This window comes from Manacus candei, unplaced genomic scaffold (genome assembly GCF_025592945.1).
Source record: "Manacus candei isolate 608988 ecotype Guabito, Panama unplaced genomic scaffold, ASM2559294v1 h1tg000023l, whole genome shotgun sequence".
Classification (NCBI taxonomy): domain Eukaryota; kingdom Metazoa; phylum Chordata; class Aves; order Passeriformes; family Pipridae; genus Manacus; species Manacus candei.
In genome coordinates this window covers 26,790,311-26,810,530 of record NW_026138071.1, presented here as the reverse complement: position 1 = coordinate 26,810,530, position 20,220 = coordinate 26,790,311, and the positions used below count along the sequence as shown (strand labels likewise).

Below are 20,220 nucleotides of genomic sequence, written 5' to 3'. Positions count from 1 at the left end.
CATTACATGTGCCTTCTGTTTTAACTACCCCAGCAGAAGTCAAGAACCTCATGTCACAGTCTCAACACAAGGTGAACAAAGGCAGAGTCAAGGTTAACTCATGGTCTCTAGGTTTTTTACTTTTCTAAAAGTTCTTCTTTTATGTATTACACATCTCCTTGTGCACACACATCTGAGACATGTCCATCTTCATTTCAAGCAAAAACCTGTCACCTCCAATCACTAGACTGCAAAACCAGTTGTTTTATTTAATACACCTGGATCTTGAAACAGAAATACAAATAGGAGCATGTTATTGCACTGACCAGATCTTCTCCAGTTTTTAACTACATTATACCTAATTTGACATTCCAGTGAAAGATGTTTGGTTTTCACTAAAGATTTTTATAGTCTGCAGGAAGGGAGTGGGAAGGGAAAGGAAAACCACAGGAGCAAGCTTTTCCCCACAGTCACACCATGCTTTTTGACACTGCAGAACCTGTCATCTGGCACTGACTCACCTCTCACTCCAGAAACAGACCACCGGGGTACAACCCACTGACACTGTGGCCTATCTGTGTGTTTCTGATACACACTTAGAAGAATTTTGTGGCAATAACGTGTAATTCTGTGTGAAGAAGAGGCAAAAGATCAAATGTGTCAGTTTTGAACATACCACTTAGCTCCTGTCGGTTCGCTCGGGTACTGTCGAGCTGAGACCAAAGCTGCTGGATTTCTTCTTGTGACTGAGCCTGGAGTTGTTCATGCTTGACCTGAAGTTGGTCCAGCTACCGAAAACATGTTAAAAAAAAAAACAACAAATCACAACTTTTTAAACAATTCTAATTGCTTATTTATATGCAACAGACACTTGTGTCAGAAATAGGTGGAAACACTTAGTGACAAGCAGACTCAGCTCCTGACAGTATCACATACTCAGTAGTACTTAACTATTATACCCACTCCTCTGAGAGGGAGGAATTTGTTCCTGATGCCATATTTATCTTCACTGGCAAAAAATAAAGCGTTAGCTAGATAAAAACACAACACAAGAACGAGAAAATAAAGCATATAAATACAGAGGAAGAGACAGCACCTAATGGCCCAAAGGCAATTGCATTCCAAAGGTTTTGAACTCCTATGGAAACTCAGAGGATCTACCTGCGTCATGAGATGCATTTTGGTTTTTCAGTAACATCCCTAAATACAAGCAGGTCACCCAAATGATACGTATATGGTCTAGCTTTTGTTATGCAGAGAGTACTCAACCACTCTAAACAACTAAAGAAATGTAATTTACCTCCTTCTGAAGATTCTGTTCTTTTTCTTGGCTTTTCATCTTCATCTCTTCTAGGACATGGTTATGCTCAGCCTGCAGCTGTTCTTGTAATTTTGTAATGGCTAATTGGTGTTGCCTCTCCAGTTCTATACATTTTACTAAAATTAAAAATGAGTTCTGTTACTCCATCATCCTGGTTAATGAATAACCTGTCCAGCTTTTGTGCAACAAAAATACACATGTATGTCTCTAGCCTGCATGTTAGCCTACAGGGAATCATGGAAATATTTCAATAGCAAAGTATTTGAAGGTCAAACATTTCCACGCAGTGCTTTCTAGGTCTCTGCATCCCACACTGCTGGCCAAGAGACAGCCAGCTTTTGAAACTTTTGTTCCATTGAGCTTTAACTATTCACAATCCAAACATGATTTTTTGTTAGAAGAAGCTTCTATTAATATTAATCAGAATATTGATTAATCCAGAAACTGTCAAAACTGGTTTTCGACTGGAAGCAAAACAGCACCTCCCTTTAATGTGTTTCTACCTCATATTCTGTGGAAGTCAAAATGCAACAGTGCTACCTCGGTTTTAAAAATTTTTTCATTTACAACCTGTTTTCTAGACAGTCATGCCACCGTCCCAGCTTTTGAGTAACAGTACACGCATATATCTTGCATTTGCTTTTATACATGTTGCAAAACACTCGACTGTGCCACTGCTCAGTAAAACAACTGCTTTCCAGACCACAGTACTTACTTTTGGACTGCTCATTCTCAACAGAAAGAAGCCCCAGCTCTGCTCTGACTTTTTCTAAATCCATTTCCAGGGATTTCTGCAGTTCCATCATCTCGGTCTGATGTTTTTCACATAGCTCTTCACACACGTTTTTTAAACGTGTGTCAGACTCTAATTCCCAGGCTCTTTTGAGGATCTAAGAGAGTAAGACAACATTATTAAAGCAAACATGTTTCGTAAATTATTACTTTTTTTTCTCCATTTATTTGCCCTTTACAATAAATGTGTAGCAGATATGGGACTTGTACCAGCTCTTGTTTTCTGAAAGGAGCTTTACTGTTTCTTGTAGGAAGAACAGAATTTGTACCTCTAATGCCTGGAGATGTGCCTCTTCCATTTCCAATTCTATTTTCTTTCTCTGGTCAACTGTGAAATAAAATACTTATTAATAAATTTACATAAAATGTTATGATTAAATGATAAGTAGAAATATGATGAGATTACAATTTTCAACATCAAATTCAAGGACTTAAATAGGCAGGCACACAGCAGGGTAAGGTGCTGGGTTCTATCCAAACCTGCTGTTCTGTTATATCCCAGTAATTCACTTTCACTTTAGAAAACAAGCATCTAGCAGTTACAGCTGCAAAGGCAATTCAGAAGGTAAAGTTCAGTTTATTTAGCAAAGCCTGCTTAGCTCTACAGAGAAATTGTTACTAAAAGAAAATAAAATCCTAAAGATAGGAATTCAGTGATGCCATTTTAGCGTTTCCCTGCACGTCACTATGACCACAGAATCGTCTCCAGGGACACAGCACGAGTAGCAGGCAGCAGTAGCAGGTAGGAAACATCAAATTTCTTCTATGAATGCCTAGGAAACAAATTGCAAGACAGATACCATTATCTGCTCAGTTATCTCTGACACCAATGGTTTCTTCCTCCCCAGCTCTTCCCCAGATTCATTCCATCTTCTTGTTCAGCCCCTTTTTTGGTCTGCAGGTACCCTGTAAAGGCCTATCAGCCACCTTCCCACAGCATCAAAGCACTGTTGCCTTGGCTTATTTATAACATTCAATAATTTATAACATGCAACTATGTTTCAAGTCCTTCTGTGGGAAACGAGAACTTGGGAGACTAAGCTGGTGCCAGCTACCCAGCTAATGGTCCAGGAGAGGCAGAAGTATCATCTAAGCTACAAGACGCTGTCCCAGCACTCAAACAAGTTGGGTCATGTCTAATCTTTGCCTCTCTGAAGAGAAACCTCTGTCCTCTAGCCGCCCAGGTAACAGTATCCACAACTTCCCACCAAGCCTCCTGCATCACCTGATGCCAGATTCTTCTCAGTCTCTACATCCAAATGGTTACATTCATATTAAGTTACATTGCCAAAAGGCACATCAACAGCACTGATACTAAGAACTGTATCTAGACCTCCTCCTGCTCCCAAGCCCCATTGTGCCATCAGTTCACTGCATGGTGGTAACAAAAGGTTTCCTACTCTTAGGTCAAAAAGAAACAGCCCTAAATGAATGTTCTCTTCCTCTTCGGGAAGGACAACTAAAGGAATGGGTCCTAAACCTTATTTCAGAGCTCAGTGGGGTGTGATCAGCAGCACAGAGTCTAGCTGGAGGCCTGCAGGTAGCGGTGATCTCCAGGGATCCATCTGGATACAATGAAAAACTTCTTTACTGTGAGGGTGACAGAGCCCTGGAACAGGCTGCCCAGAGAGGTTGTGGAGTCTTCCTTTCTGGAGACACTCAAAACACAGCTGGACATGATCCCGTGCAACCTGCTGTGGGTGAACCTGCTCTAGCAGGGGTTTGGACTTGATGATCTCCAGAGGGCCCTTCCAACCCCAACCAGCCTGTGATTCTGTAAAGTTCTCTAATGAATTGCTGCAAGACTAATCTTTCTCCAGAAATTCCTCAAGCTCTGCCATACAGGTCAGAAATGGTCTCCTGACCTGGGAAGAGGCGGATTTCCCAAACAATGCCAAGAGCACCATCAGCAAAGTGCAGCTTTCCTCATGCTGATGCCAGAATACAATCTTATATGAAAGAGATCCCAAAGGACACACAACTACAGGCTGTCACTGAGCTTCCTTTCTGACTCCTTTATCCTCCTTTTGAAACCACTGAGAGGGAAAGCCAGGAAGCTTTCTCGGAAAGACACTGGTAGTACTGACCCAGGGAAAGAAAACTCCAGAAGAAACAAAAGGGGTAAGAGCTCTACTCTTTGCACTGATTTAGTTCTTTATGAGAGCTTGGTCTAATGCCTCCTGAAAGCAACTAGTTCAGTTTAGAACACAGCAAAACACTCATACAGATGAAAAAAAGCTAAACTTGTGTCTGCACAACTTTATTTTCACATGTAAAACATGCACCCTTGCACGTGGCAGTCCAACCCCTGTCTCTATTCAAGGCAACACCAGCTGTCACTCAAAGGGCAGCTCTGCACCAAGTCAGGAAACTGTGCAGGGAGAAAATACTGGGCCGTTATTCCCCAATTTTAATACCTAGCTCTTGCTGATGCTTTGACTTCAGGTCTTCTTTTTCCTTCAGACATTGCTCTCTGATCTTCTCCCACTCCAGCTGATGGCGGCTTTGCAGGATCGCCACCTCCTGCGCACGCTTGTCGTTGAGCATCTCCCGCAGCTCCACGAGGGCAGTCTCTTTCTCTTTCCTCAGGTTTGCCTGCGTAAGCTCCAGCTGGGAAGTGTGCATATTGTTTAAGGTCAGGCGTAAAGCTTCCAGTTCAAGGTTGTGCAGTGTCTGTGATGGAGGAAAAGAAGGGTTTCTCCCTCCCCTCTAAGGAAATGTGCTCGCTTTTTTTCATGACCAGTTTCAGTTTCAGCTGTTAAACACAGCTAAGTTTTGCCTTTGTACTTGGAGAGTGTTTTCTTTGTGGCAGAGACCCTTAAAAGAACACTTAAAAGAAGCTGACTTTTGTCACACACCAGCTCACCCCAATCCTTCACTGCCTATTAAAAAAATTCCTTATATTTGCTACTGGTTATAATTTGTTAAAAAAAAATAAAATTCTGAAGTGGTATTGGAAAAGTAGAAATAAAATTCATCACACTTCATTAAAAAAAAAGGGGGGAATAGCTAGAAACAGCTAGAAATGGCAGCTAAAACAGACCAACCAAACTTCTCAATTCTTAACCTAACCAGTATACCTAACGCTGGACATATTCTTTCCATTTCCACTTTGCATTTAGTGGAGGTGTTAAAAGACCCAGTAGATATCTAGAGGAAAAAAGTCAAGTTTTCATACTTCAGATGCAAGAAAGCATTCCTGACTACACTAATGGGATAGTTAAAAGTGGGTGGGGCTTAGTATTGTTCCTAAATTCACTTGTTAAGCTTACCGAGACTTGAAAAATTAGTTGTTTTTCTTCCTTAAACCCATCAATTTAAGCAATTAAGTTTTCTTCAGAATTAAAGTTAAAATATAATGGCAGTGAGGGCCCTGGAGAACTCCTCTAGGAAACATCTAATATCACCCACCAAGAGACAACCTCTGTTTCTTCAGTTGCAGCACTACGTGAAAGAGCACACGCAATTCCCACAGAAATTAAAGGAGAAGGCTCCTTGATTTCTGTGCCTCCTGGAGATCATGAAACCTCAGGTCAGTACTACAGTAATCGCTGTGTTTCTTCCTTTTACCTGGGACTGGAGTTGAGCTTGCTCCTGCTCTGCTTTGTGTGTGGCTGCCATTTGCTGCCGAAGTTCATCCAATAGGTGCTTCTGCTCTTCCTTCAGTTCAGCACGGAGCTTCTCCATTTCCTCCTCGTGTTTAGCAGCCAGTTCAGAGATTTCACGATCGTGCTCTCGTTCATGTACCTGAAGAGAACAGGCAGATGAAAAGCTTTCTTTCTTCAAAGTATGGTTGTTTAGCCCTAATTATTGAATCAGAACTCTCCCCTCCTCCTGACCCCAAATCAAAGACATCACAGGAAAAAACAAAATTAATGCATTTTTGCGTCTCCAAAATGTTTATGCTGCTTAAATGACAATGCAAAACGAGTTTATTTTTCCAAAATAAACCAAATTACAGCATTTACCTTTTTTATTACAGCAATCTCTTCCTTTCTTTTTTCTTCCAGCTTCTCCTGTTTTTCCACTTTATCTTTTATTTCAGCATTTAACTCTTCTATCTGAAAACAGGCATACACACATTTGCAATGGCAACCTTAAGCATTACGAAATCTCACGACTCCTGCAGTTACCAGGGTTTCCTACCTCTGTCTTGTGTGTCAAACTCACTTCAGTTAATTCAGCAAGGTGCTGAGTGGCCATTTTATCCATTTCCTCTTTGTAATGTTTCTCCACCTTGGATTGAGCCTCCTGTGCAGCTTGTGCAGCCTGAAAGGATTCCCGCAAGCGAGCCTCGAGATTCAAATGAGCCTCTTTCAAAAGGGCAATTTCTTCAGTCAACTGGCTCTTTTCCTCACTGTATTCAGTACTCTTTTCCTTTATTTCAGCAGTAAGTTTATGAATTTCTTGGTTGCAAAGGTTTAACCTGTCCTCATAGCCCAGTCTTTCACATTCCTGTACTTCTTTGAGGTTTTTCATTTCAGCATTAAGGTCATGTATGTTTTTCTCAAGGTCCTCAATGATGCCAGCATTCTCCACTAGTGCTTTTTCTGCTTTCACCAAATCCTCCTCCATGGCAGATAATCTTTCTCCTAAGGCTGTTTTTTCCTTCAATAAAAGTGCTAAATTTTGTTCTTTGTTATTGATTTCAGCTTTGAGCAACTCCTGTTCTTTTAGCAACACCTCCTCAGATACAGTTTTCTGCCCGAGCAGCTCTGCTATTCTCTGGTTTTTAGCCTTCTGTGCATCAAGCTGGCTTTGCATCTGATCCCTTTGACTTTGCAAAGCAGCCAACTGACGGCCAAAGAGAGACTGCACTTCGCTTGTCACAGAATCAGAAGCCGTTTTCTGCTCTTGAACGTCTTTCACTAATTGCTCCTGAGCTCGCAGTTGCACCATCAACATTTCTCTTTCCTCTTGGAGGTCCTTCACCATTTCTTGCCAGATAGAGGGGTTTGACACTTGTGCCAGGGACTCTACAGCACAGTGAGGCTGGCCTCCACCTTCACCCTGCTGCTTTACTAGAAACATGAGTTTATTTTCAAGTTCTTTCTCCTTCTCCATTTTTTCCAGAAGTTCTTTTTCACAACAGATCCGTGCTGCATGTTCTTCCTCCAGTTCTGCCTGCACATGAGAGAGCTCAGACATTGCTTTTTCCCATTTTCCAACAGCTTCTTGGGTGTCCTGATAAGCTATCTTCAAGGCTGACTCCGTCTGATGGAGCTGCTCAATTAGCTTCACACATTTCTCTGCTGAACACGCTGTCTCACCATCCTTTACATCACCGTAGTCTCTTAGTTTGTTTTCCTGCAGGCGATTATCTGGCACAAACGAAACAAACGCCTGTGCTCCCACCTCTTCAAAAGCTTCTTGAGCCAAGGCACTAGGACATGTTCCCTCATCAAGGCTAGAGTTTAATGGAGGAGATATAAAACCTGTGCTGGGTTCTAGAAGCACACTGTTGTCTAGCCCATACGTACTGCACCTACCCTCCTCGATGGCATGACCTTCTGAAGTGCTGGATGCATAGGAGTCTTCTGGTGTTCCCGTGGAAATCAGATATTTAGCCAACACGCCTTCATCACCACTGAAGAGCCCCAGTTCTGACAAGTGTCCTTCAGACAGGTTATCTCCTTTGCTACTTTCATTATTCTCTGTGATCTCTGAATTCTTAATTTCTTCTAACTGACCCCTTGAGGATTCATGCTGGGAGTGCAGTTCTTTGTACACTGGCTCGTCTCCACCTTCCAACTGCTGTGGTTTGTCCCACATCTCCTCAAGCCCTGCTACCTGCAACTCTGACACCCCTGATAAAATTGGGTTTTCCCTCAATTTCATTAGCTTTTTATTGGAGACAATCTCTCCATCACGCTTTTGCCCTGCATCTATACTTTTTTCAGCCTCATAAAGTCGCTTTTCATTTAATTCCTGGATGAAAGAATTCAGTTTCTGAATCTCTTCATTCAAGGACTCTTTTTCTTGTTTATATCGTTGGGCTTCCTTAGCTTGCTCTTCTGCATCAGAAAGTTGACACTTAAGGCCATCAATTAAATCCTCGTATTTAGTCTCAATTTCAGATTTCTCTCTCTGAAAGTCCTCTTCTTGGTTTTCAAGTCTCTTCCTCAAATTTTCGTTATTAGTTTCAGACTCCTGAAGACTAATATTTAAGTCAATTATTATGCCATTCAAATTCTGAACGTGTTCTTCAGAATTCAAAGCATAGAGTTCTTTTTTTAACTGTTCAAGCTCATTCTTGTATTTTAAAATAATTTCTTCTTCATATGCCTGCTTGGCTACTGCAATCTCTCTTCTGTAGCACTTCTCCAGCTCATTCCTCAAGTTACCCAACTGTCTGCAAATATCCTTCTCATGAATGGTTTTCAGTTCTTCAATATGTTGCTGTTCTTTCACTTTGGATAAAGCTATTTCATTCTTTAACTCTGTTATTTCTGAGTCCCGGAGAGAAAGTGTTTGTTGTAGTACAGACAAGCCAAATCTTTCTGTTGCCAGCAGATCCTGAAGACTTTTAATGCATTGCTCTTTTTCATCTATGCTTTTGTATAGCTCTTGCATTGTACCTTTCAGATCCTCTTCCATTTGGGCAAGGAGATTTTCTTTATCTTCGGTATTCTTAAAAACAAAACATTACATATGAAATAAGCCATTGAAATATGACATGATTTTTATTTCCTTAAGCCTCATGCTTTTAATTTACCTTCAAGAATAATAATTAAGCGCAGGGTGTATCATTGGCCTACGCAACAGAATTTTTAAGCACAGAGATTGGAAAGTACCACTGAAAGACTCTTCAAATGTGATAATAAAAATATCAAATTGCCTAAATGGTATGCCACTGACTCCAGAGAGAAGGGAAATAGTGGCTGTCTCAAACTTGAGGAATTTTAATTACAAATAGAATAAAATAAGATGAAGAGCTACAGACACCTCTCCACCTCATAGCTTAGAAAAAAAACCTCCCATAGGCAGGAGTAAGCCAACAGAACAGCCATGTCAAATTTTGCCTCCTCTGATTCACTTAAACTTTTAAGGCTTCTATCCATGGCATTGCTGGTTACATTCTTAAAGGAGATCAGACCTTTTAAGCTGTTCCTTTAATGTTTGTAACCACAATCCCTACAGATTTACTTCTAAAGAAGAAGACTTTTTTCATGATTGTGTCACTACAGCAGGTCCGAGTTATCACCAAATTGGAAATAATTATTATAAAGGAATTAGTGTATGTTTTTACCTTTTGGGAAGACTCCAACTGTACTTCCAGGTCATGTGCTTTCTGGCGCAGCGTCTCCAAGTGGGCATTTTGCTCTCTGAGACGATCCTGGAACAAGGACATTTGCTGCTGGGCTTCTAATCCTTCGTTTTTCCTGAGACTTTTACTCCTCAGCATCTGGTTAACCTGAGCACATAAGGGTACTCCCAGTCAGAAGTCAGTTTGTATCCAAACAACTCATGCACAAGACTCACTGTCTGCATAAAATACACTGCATTCATTTACTACAGATTTGCCCTATGGCCTTCATTCTCAACAGATAAGAATCTCCCTAAAAAGTCAGGCAACGCTTGTCATGTTTTAGATACTATTACTTACTGTAAAGATGTGTTAGATGATTCATCCCTATGATGAATTCTCCAATATTAAGAGCCTAAAAATCTAACATAATGAACCATACTGAATTCCTCCAATATGAAGCAGAACTTCCAATGGACTGGACATACCAGTAAGAAGACAATGAACAAAACGAGTCTTCTCTGCAAAGGATTTACAGCTCATTACTAAAGGGTTTTGTTTTTTTTCTTCTCTCTCCACATCCCTTCAAACGAAAACATTTCCACCACGGGGGTAACATAAAATGTGTTCTACTCATTTTTAAAATCTTTTTCTGAAGATGTTGCTAAAGCCAAGAAATAATACCTAAGACAGTATTAGTGCTTTCATCTATTATCAAAATTGACATGCTTCCACAAACAATGTGCATCCTATCACTGGAATTATTTGGAGTATGCCCCAAGTGCTATTTAGAGGCTTTATCCCAGTCTTTCAATGGCTTATGCAGCAAATCCCAACAAACATCTGTAGAGTAACTTTCACTATTACCACCTATTTTGCCAACAGCAACTAGAATTGCAAATAGAAAACAGTATTTTTTTTTGTTATTTTACAAGATTTCATTTAGCAGACGATTTATTTTCCAGGGCATGAGCAACTCCTTCAAGATAATCCCTGAACTAAAAAGTCCCAGGTTTACCTTTTTTAAAATTTTTAAACCCCCTTCCTTTCCTATCCAGACAGTTAAGACATGTAATCCCACCTAGGGCAATTCTTATCCTGCAAACCTGAAATGGTAAGTATACAGAAATATTTCTCTTTGGCTTATACTACAAGGCTCCAAAGACAATAAATATATGGGTTCAGAGAGAACAACCATTAGAACACTGAGCATCACCAAAACATAAAGCATTTTTAAAAATACATTTTAAAGTAGATGAAAAGCTGCAGTATTTCTCGTTATCCGGGGATAACATCCATGATCAACTTGTTGCACTGAAGCAGGTTCTGTGTGCCACAAGGGGTTGCCTCAACCATCTTCACGTTATTTTAAACCTCCTTCTTTGAGCCAAGTCACATTACCTCAGTACAGCAAGTTTCTGTCTAACAGCTGAGCTGTTCCAGTTGCCCAAGTATAAACTCCGAGATTTCTTTGGCAAAGGAAAAATGATCACGTGCAAACTCAAGTTATTACAGCAATGGTTGTGTACAGACCCCCAAACCACCAACAATATTGTGTGAAGTTCCCTAACAAGGGCTTATTAACTGATGGACAAGGAAGTGTAATGACCTCCAAAAACACAATCAAGTGGAAAATATGAGGATATTTCTGGGACTTCTCCAGACAAAAAAATGCTCCACCTTGCCCTGAAATCACTTTCACTGCTGTGCTACAACATGAACTAGCAAGAGCTACATGATCAGCTCAATATGTTTCCACATTCATAGTCCAAACCTGTTCTTACTCTCTTGGTAAGGACACAGAGGCTGGAGGAGAGGCACACCTGATGTAACTGCAGCTGTAAATCGTGGACCTGACCAGCAACGCGCGAAGCCTCTTCCTGCAGGTCATCCCGGTCTGCCTTGGCCTGTTGAAGGCAGCTCGTGAGCTTCCTGATGATTTCATTCTGCTCTTGAAAAGTAGTTTCCTACGGGGATCACAAGAAGTGCACTTTTGAAGCTAAAATATTCCTAGTATATTTGGAACCAAGTAAGTTTTCTTCAAAGCTGCTACAGAATCCACAGTTTTAACAAACTTGCACCAGAGGTGTTCAAAGACAATGGCAGGTGTGATGAAAGAGGAGTCTTACACTGATCTCAAGGATGACAAACCTAATCAAAAGTGACTTTTTAAACAAACTATAGGATACCAGTAATGAAATTAACATTTTTACTTCAAAATTTGTAGCTCTAATTGATGTAAAAGGAATAAGGTTTTCAAAAAGTATATAATGAATATTTAGTGCTCCCCAAAATGAGTCCTATCTGTCAGCTCTTCCCTTCAGCCACGTGAAAGGAAGCTAATGAGATGGGACACATTAATCCTATTTCACGTTAATCAAATTAATCTTTTCAATTTATTTCTCACCAACAGGAAATGTCTTTGTTTCCCCAGTCCTAGAAGGAGGGGGAAAAAAAACAAAACCACACAAAGGGGCAAATAGCTATTCTTAGGAATCACCTGGTAATAATTTACCTTTACATAGAACTGCTAGAGAAGGAGAATTCAATATATTATTTTTTAATATTTTGGAAGAGGATGCTGCTTTTTGCAGTTATCAAGGTGAAGCATTTCACACTAAAAAAAAAAATACTTCTTTTCAGTTTTGCCACCTAAATATTTTCAGCATTAAAGTGAAATATTATTATCCCATTATCCACTTCTATGAAACATACCTGAAGCTGCATAGAGTCGTTGTGCTGTGTGAGCTGGTCCTGCAGTTCATCCATCTGTGCAGTGAGTTTTTCCACTGCCTCCTGTTTCTCCAGAAGTCTGTTCTCCAGCTCAGCTATCCTTGCCTGACACATCTTAGCATCAGCCTCGCTGTATTCTGCAGCAGAATTCATCCTGTATTTCTTCATAAAAGAAACAAAAACATATTTATTCACTAAAATAATATATCATTTCTGGTTTGCAGTTAGTCTGAAAATAAACTCAGCTTCACGGTTAAGTCCTAGGCAAATTCTACTTTTAAAGTAATTCAACACTGCAACTTTGTGTTTAATAGAAACACCATATACATGAAGTCTTTAATTGTTAAAAAAATTCAAATAAAAAAATTAATAAATAATATATTTTCACATGATACTTTAAGGTACAAAAGTAAATTAAGCATGTTGTGATTCTATAGCACCAAATGGTGGCAATGTGCCATTTTGGCATGTATTGGGATATAAATACCTTCCAACAACTGACTGAAATTTGGGAGGGGGCAGGCAGAATACTACCTGCAAACAAGCAAAATTTTTACATTCATTTGTGCTGACTGGAGAACAGTCCATCCACAGGAAAAATAACAATGCTAAGTTCTTCAATTAAAACTAAATTCCTGTGGTTTTGAAGAGCAATATTGTTACAATTCTCACAGAAGACATACAGCATCTTGTATTTCATTTTAAACACTTTTTGTTTGTATCACATGAAACAACTAAGAATGAACCTACTTTTCAATTATAAACATCATTCAAATTTCTCTGGACAAAGTCTACAATTTCACTAAAACTTCTTAGCAACCAATTTCACAGTCGGTACAGACAGAAAAGTGCCTGGTTTAGACTGTAAAATAGTGAAATCGCATCAGTTTTATCTCATTTGATAACAATGCCAATTAATAATTTTAGCAACCAACTATCACAGACCTATACAGGATCTTTTACTAAAGATACATTCTTTCACACTTACTTCAGCTGCATGATCGTTCAGTACGTCCCAGTTGGACAAATCAGCATTTCCCTGGTAAGTAAACAAATAAAACAGACACTAAATCGTGGCCATTTTAAAAGAAAATAAGGAAAATTAAGAGGGGAAAAAAAGGAAAATAAGGAAACCCAGAATTATTTTGGAAGCACCCTAAGCACATGAGCCAGAAAGGTCCATGTTGTGAGATAACATATCAATGAGAGACTGACTTTTAATGCTAAACCCAGCTGGTCTTCCATGGTGAAATGAAATAATTAACAGCAAAAACCAAACAAACAAGCAAAAATTATTACAAATGTCTACTTAAATTTAGGGCTAAGCCTCACCACTGAGATTCAACGTTTGATCCTCAGCTCCTGTGGCTGAGCAATCTTTGATCTCCTGCTAAATACTAGTAAATTGACAGGAGATTATTTAACAAACATGCTAAAACCATTCAGGTAACTACAAAAGAAGTACTTTTTTCTGACACACGTCCATAAGGTAGCTTGGTATCTTGAAAGATGTTTTCCCTTTCACTAAATTCCCAACAAGACCAAGATGACTATAGCACTATTTGGAAAAGGCAGTCCACAGCCCTCCCTGTATTTTGAATCTGCACGAAGTAGTTCCCAATGATTACTGTCTCCCTGGAGGTGCCCTCTCCAGGTAACCTAGAATTCCAGCTGCTTTATAAATCAGCTATTTTGACAAAAACTGGTTAGAAGCTGTAAGTGATTTTTGTTTCTTTTTGAATTTAAGTTCACATGAATACAGTAAGGACATTGCTGTGGCTGAGTGACAAAATACTGTGTTTTTTCTCAGACACTTTGGTGTGTAGCTTCATAACAGCCTTTGCATTATGTTGAAGATATCCTGAAAGCATCAGGGATACCCTCAAAACAGAAAGCAGGATGATACATGAAAATTGTATCCTCCATTATTGCAGGTTTCCAAATACACTAGTTTGATGCTGTTGTGGTATGCCGTGAAAACACACCAACAGCTGGAGAGATGCTTTTGATGCAGAAGGCACCACCTCCCCAAAACTCATGAATCTTTGCACAGAGAACATGATTACCTTTAGGGGGTCATCAGTACAAACATATTGAAACACATTAGGCACAAGCAGAGTCACATTTTAAACAAATCTGGCATTGGAAATAACATCTATACTGGCTTTACAATGGCTATTGAGAGCTTGCTGGAATAAATAATAATGTTTCAGAAAACATTAAGCATTTTTGAGCCAGCAAAGTGACACAAAACCAGACTAATAACATGCATTATAAAGTTCTGGCAGTTTTGCTCATCTGCTATACCTCTTAATCCAGATTTGCCATTACATGAAGTCACAGCCATGTAACTAGAAGAAGAGAAGTCCATGGCAGTGAAAGGTGAAAGACCACAACTCAGCAGGCTAACAGCTCCCTGATATTACCAGCTGTCCAGGCCGTATCATGGAGATGCCTTACTCCATAACTGACACCACTTTGTAACAGAGTGAATTATTACAAGTGACAATACACCAGTTTAATTCCTCCTCGATGGCAGCTCGTTGACAGCGCCAGCGAACTCGCGCCCAAGTACCACAATCACCTGGAGCACTTGTTATCTGCAGATGGGGGCGAAGCCAAGGCAAGAAATACTAAGATTTACCTCTGTTGTTGCCTCTAGCAGGTTGGTGTCTTCAGCCTTACTCTCTACGCCCTCACCAACACCTCTGGGTGCTACTGGGTGCTCTTCCTCCGGAACGTCATGCGGGTGGACAGCCGAGCCCTTCCTCTGCGCCGCCTTTTTCTGCGGCTGCGCGACGTCGCTCTTTGCTTTTCGCTGTCTGAAGTAAGCAAACTGTGCAGAAAAGATTGGAAGAGGTAGAGGGAGAGGTAAGCGAGGAAAAGGTAGCAGGACCACAAGATTAACACAGTCATGGGTGATGAAGATCCTGTCTCGATAAAATCTATACATCTGCAGAAAAACTGCTTTGTCTCCCTACTTTCCATGCACTCACAACGTACTGGATGACCGAGCCATTAAGCAACAGATCTCACATCAGTGCTAAAGACTCATTTCAACACGAGAATCAAATTTTACTCAGTGAAACTTTGTGTGTTAATGACAATCCAGAATTACAGCAAGGCAGATCAGCGAAGGAACAAGTTGTCAATATACTAGAAGCATTAGGAAAAAAGAATAATTGAGCAGTCTTTCTGCAAGACTAGCAAAAGCGAGAACCCCCTTGTCATGGTGCCAAAGCCAGCGCACTCCTACAAATATATCTAAACAGATCCTTGCCAGCGTAAGCTTTGAGATTAAAATTAACGGAAGTGAATCCTCATGCTCCTTCCCTGCCACCCCCTTAAGAGAATACAGCAAAACTTCCTCGCCAGAAAGCAGCCTCCAGTACATAAATAGAAAATCAATTAAGCCAGGTCATTTTAATTTCTTCTGTTGAAGAATCAGATGCTCTACTTTATCAGGCTATCACAGCTCCACAAAGCCCCAGGGACCTGTAAAGAATGTCACTGACAGAATTTATTACCCAACTCTCCCTAGCACCTTAAACAGCTTAAAAAGGGTTATTGTTATTTTCAACTCTAGTATTGTGTTTAGGGAGCACTTCCAAGTAAAATCTCCCTCATAGCATAAATCCAGACATCCTTCTCATAAGGAAAAAGCCTTCTTCAAGGTTAAAGCCATGGCTTATCAAGTGCAGTGTTATATCCTTGTGATGAGATAAAACAGATAGTTGTATGATGACTGGATGTAAACATCATTGCCAAGTTCTACCTGCAATACACATGAAAATCCACTGCTAGACAGTTTGATTTTCCTGTCAAACAGCCACCTCACACAAAAATTTTGTCTGTGTCTTCTCATTCAGTTTGTGAAATGGATCTAGTTCAGCTCCCTCCCCTTACAGCAACTTCCACCTTACAGTTTAGCTACTCCACAGAAATATGGATACACATCTGCTACACTGAGCAGCCTGTTTAAAAGGTGTATTTGCAGAAAGGCAAAGGTGTATTTGCTGTTTCTTACCAGCTGATAAAAAACACTCAGGTGCAAACACCTTATTTTTAATTTCTATACTTATTAATACTGAATGCAGATTAAATGAAGATCACCTGATGTCCTGTGCCTTTCATGATAAGTAAAATGAACAGGCTAGTACATAAAGCTGCAGTAAGACACAAATACTGTTCTCTGAAATCAGGTGTTAACTCTATTGATGGCAATACATGTTAAAAATAGCTAGTGCACTAATTAACCTGATAACATGGGGAAAACGGGGCAGGAGGAAACCTGCAGAAAAATAGAGAATAGAGGAAACTGCTGAAGCAGGGAAAAAGGGAAAACAAGTGTAAAACAACCAGAAAAGATGAGAAAGGAAAGGCAGAGAGAGTGGGTACCATGGAGAGCAGTTAACGATTTCATGAAGGGACACGGGGAGTATCTGACATTAAAATACCAAGACTTGGCATGACTGAATACACAACCATGAATTTTTAAATGCACAGCCAAAGAAAACAAAACATATTTTGTCCCATTCACATGCACTAAACACACGAAATCATAATACATATCATGCAAAAATAACCAACTATGCCAAAATTTTATGGAACTGCTGGACTTGGTGGTGTGGCTGGAGTCAAATATTCTTCAGACTTATGGAATCACTGGATGGGGAAAAGTTCTATTTCGAGCAATATTGGGTTTCCCACGCTTTCAATCAGCTACACAAATTTAAGTGTCACTGTAAGAGTATATCAGGTGCTCAGTCATTCAACACAAAACAGCGGGTGTGAATGTGAAGCAAGCGTGACATAACTGCCTCTCCCCCATCACAGTGAGATCCCACTGTGCCCCTTTTGAAGGATTTAACTCTCCCTTTGCTTTCTAGAAAAGTGCAAAGGTAAAAGCTTCACTTCTAGCCAAGATGCAGCATTCCACAGGAACCCCAAGAGCACTGTCCACCACAGCAGCTAAAGCAGCTCTCCATGACAGAACACCACCTTTCTGTGGGTACCAACACTCTGCAACTTCATTTCACCAGGAACAGTCAGTTAGAAGTTGACCTGCTGCTTTATGTGCTTCAGAAATTAGTACCAAAACCAACACCCACGGAAAATTGAACTGAACAGAAAACCACATCGCAACCAAACAGAAACAGGTTGTCCAAATAAACCTCTTGGATACAGCTCTTGGCTACAGCAAACATAAGCAACAAGTGCCCTCAGACAAAACCCAGAAGCGTTTTCTAGAGCTTCCTCAAAATGATGAAGTGGGAGAACTTCCTGGAAAACCTGAACTCCTTTTTCGTCTCCTAACATGTAAAATACAGGAAGAGCAAAAGCTACTCACATCTGGGTATGGCACACAGAGCTCTGTAACTAAAGACACAGGGGGCTGGCATGACTAGCTAATAAAAAACAAGGAGAAAAAAGAAGCACTGAATATTTGGGGTTTGTTCTGTTTCTCCATTATTACACCTTGGCTATCAGTATTGCATTTATTATTTACTACTGTATTTATTAAAAACAGGAATCCAAAGTACCTGATACAGTCAGCACTTAGCTGTCAAATCATTACAATTTCCAACTAATAAAACAGTTGTTGTTATTATGTGATAACTCAAATGCAAGTACTGATTTTAAAATTAAAACATTTACATTATATTTCTTTCCCAAGTCATTGCTTAGCAGACTAAAATCTAAGGATGTCAATAATAAAATAATGGGGGGGAGGGAGGAGGTAAGCAAAAAGCCCCACAGCAGTTCACACCTCCCCACTGAAGCAGTATCAGACTGCAGTTACCATCACTGCACAGGCTACCCAACCAGCCTCACTCCTGTCCCCTGCTGTCCCCCTGTTACCTGTGCAGTGATGAGGTGAGATGATTCAGGGAGCTGATCTGATGAACACTGAACACTTCCGTGTCAGACCGCAGATGGGATCACCTTAAGCTGCTCTAAGCTGCACCACAGGAAGGAAAACCTGTACCTGTTCATGGTCCTGCCTCCCTTTCAAAACTGCACTTGCATTCGAGAGGAGGACAGCACAAAGAAAACGGGAAAAAAGAAAAACAAAAGAACAAAACGGGAGAAACGTTTCCTTATGGCTCTATTACACAAGGGCCTTTAAACATGAGCTACCCAAAGTTCCTGAAGGAAGTTACAGTCCTGCAGCCCACCTTCTCCAGCAGCATGGCCACATCCTACCGTGGGATTAAGAACACACCACGGGCTACACTGAGGGGCATTTATTCCAGTAATTAGCCCAATACGCACCTGTTCCATAAGTCAGCTCTACAACTTCAGATATATAAGTAAAGATACAACAGCAGGGCAAGCACACAGCCACACATGGCAGATATTGGGTATGAGCATAGTAAGGAACGTGCATCTCACGTGCTTGCCTTACAAACCCTAACACACTACCTTTGTGTTTACTAAGCCCCAACGGATACTGCTTCCATTCATTCATCCATCCCGGTGTGTTTTGAAAACTTCCTGGTGCCCACAGCCTGCCAGCCAAGGGACAGATCTCTGTGACATTTTAAGAAGCAGAGGAAACACTACAACTCCGTGTGCCTTTCTAAACCCTTTCCTCTCCTCTCAGCATACCAGGTATGTGACACCGTGCAGCAACAACATTGATGGGGCTGCTAATAATGCTTTTTTTTTTTTTTAAATGGGAAGATGAGAGAGATTTAACACATAGTGCAAAAAAACAGTAAATGCAACACTGGCTATGGACGTGTAACCTGAAACATAATGCAAGTCCGTGCTTTTTTTCTTTTCAAGGGCAAACAACAGCTGTGCAACAGGTGGGAACTGGTAACTTATTCAAGCCAAGTCTATCACATTTTTTCTCACTACAAACAGATTGTGCACTGAGAGTTAACTTATGTTAACAGAAATGTTAACATGAGTCTTCGCACACTAAGGTAACTTTTCAACCTGTGGCTGTAGCTACAGACTGGCAAGAGATAGCCAGAAGGGAAATGTGACAGAAACAGCTCAAAACCCAGCAGAAATGCTGAATTAAAAGAAAAGTAACCAGGCATTTCTAACCAGCTTATTGAACACTGATACCAAAACAAAGCAGAATTTCTTTTATCTAAGGGGGTTAACACACATCAAGCGTTAACCACATGGCTGCAGACAGTAATTACTAAGAGAATGTTATCTTTATACATCAGCTGAGTTAGAAAGGACCCACAAGGATCATGGAGTCTAACTCTTAGCCCTGCACAGGACCATCCCCAAGAGTCACCCCCTGTGCCCCAGAGGATCATCCAAACACTCCTGGAGCGCTGGCAGCCTTGGGGCTGTGCTCACTGCCCTGGGGAGCCTGGTCAGTGCCCAGCCACCCTCTCGGGGAAGAACCTTTCCCTGAGATCCAACCTGATCCTGCCCTGGCACAACTTCAGGCCTTTCCCTGGGGTCCTGTCCCTGGTCCCCACAGAGCAGAGACGGTGCTGCCCCTCCTCAGGAAGTTGTAGCTGCAATAATAAATACTAAGACACACAGCGTCTGCTCTTTGGGATCCTCACCTGGAAACGCAGTACTCCCCCAAATACCCGAATCCCAGATAAAATCGGGAGAGCCGGGAATTAAAAGCTAACACCAAAGCAAAGCAAAGCAGGACGCGGGGGAAGGCACACGCACTGCTGTCAGCTGCTCCGGGCTCACCTGGGACGGTGTCCGAGCGGCAGGATGGGAGCCCCCCGGGCAGCCTGCCGGGCACGTTTTTCCCTGCAGAGCCGCGCTGCCCAAGTGAGTCCCCCCAGACTCCCGGCACAGCCGCTCGGCCCTGCTGCTGCCGGGACCCCGCACGGACCCCGCCACGCAGAGACCGCGGGCGGGCTGGCGCGATACCGCAACCCCCGGCCCTTGCAGCCCCCGCCCAGCCGGCATCTCTTCCCCTCACCTTGGCCCTGCCGGCCTCCAGCTTGCGCCGCCGCGTCTCCTCCGCCGCCTCCATTCGGAGGCCGGTGCGGCCCGGCCCGCGCCCCCCGCGCCGTCACCGCGGCGGGGACCGAGGGACCGCGGTCATGGCCGCCCCGGGGCCGCGCCAGGACCGCCCGCTAAGCGGGGCTCCCCACGGATTGGCCACAGCGCAGTACCTGGCAGGTTCACTGGCCAATGGCGAGAGCGC

General features: G+C 41.6%; 1 protein-coding gene across 5 annotated transcripts in view; it reads right to left on the bottom strand.

Annotated features, from left to right (window-relative positions):
• PCNT (pericentrin) overlaps positions 1–20,134 on the bottom strand; it is a 78,628-nt gene extending 58,494 nt beyond the window's left edge. For 4 of the 5 annotated variants that reach the window (XM_051787148.1, XM_051787150.1, XM_051787151.1 and 1 more), the window contains exons 1-14: positions 19,993–20,134; positions 14,716–14,907; positions 13,060–13,110; positions 12,054–12,233; positions 11,162–11,305; positions 9,342–9,506; positions 6,239–8,722; positions 6,061–6,153; positions 5,663–5,839; positions 4,510–4,765; positions 2,362–2,420; positions 2,016–2,190; positions 1,280–1,416; positions 656–767 (exon numbers count right to left, since the gene is read on the bottom strand). In XM_051787148.1, the coding sequence (XP_051643108.1) occupies positions 656–767; positions 1,280–1,416; positions 2,016–2,190; positions 2,362–2,420; positions 4,510–4,765; positions 5,663–5,839; positions 6,061–6,153; positions 6,239–8,722; positions 9,342–9,506; positions 11,162–11,305; positions 12,054–12,233; positions 13,060–13,110; positions 14,716–14,907; positions 19,993–20,046 (4,279 nt within the window). In that variant the 5' untranslated portion in view covers positions 20,047–20,134. Of the gene's footprint in view, positions 1–655; positions 768–1,279; positions 1,417–2,015; positions 2,191–2,361; positions 2,421–4,509; positions 4,766–5,662; positions 5,840–6,060; positions 6,154–6,238; positions 8,723–9,341; positions 9,507–11,161; positions 11,306–12,053; positions 12,234–13,059; positions 13,111–14,715; positions 15,079–19,992 lie in introns of those variants that run through there. The other variant, XM_051787147.1, reaches the window with a different exon arrangement.
• Positions 20,135–20,220: the final 86 nt, after the last annotated feature.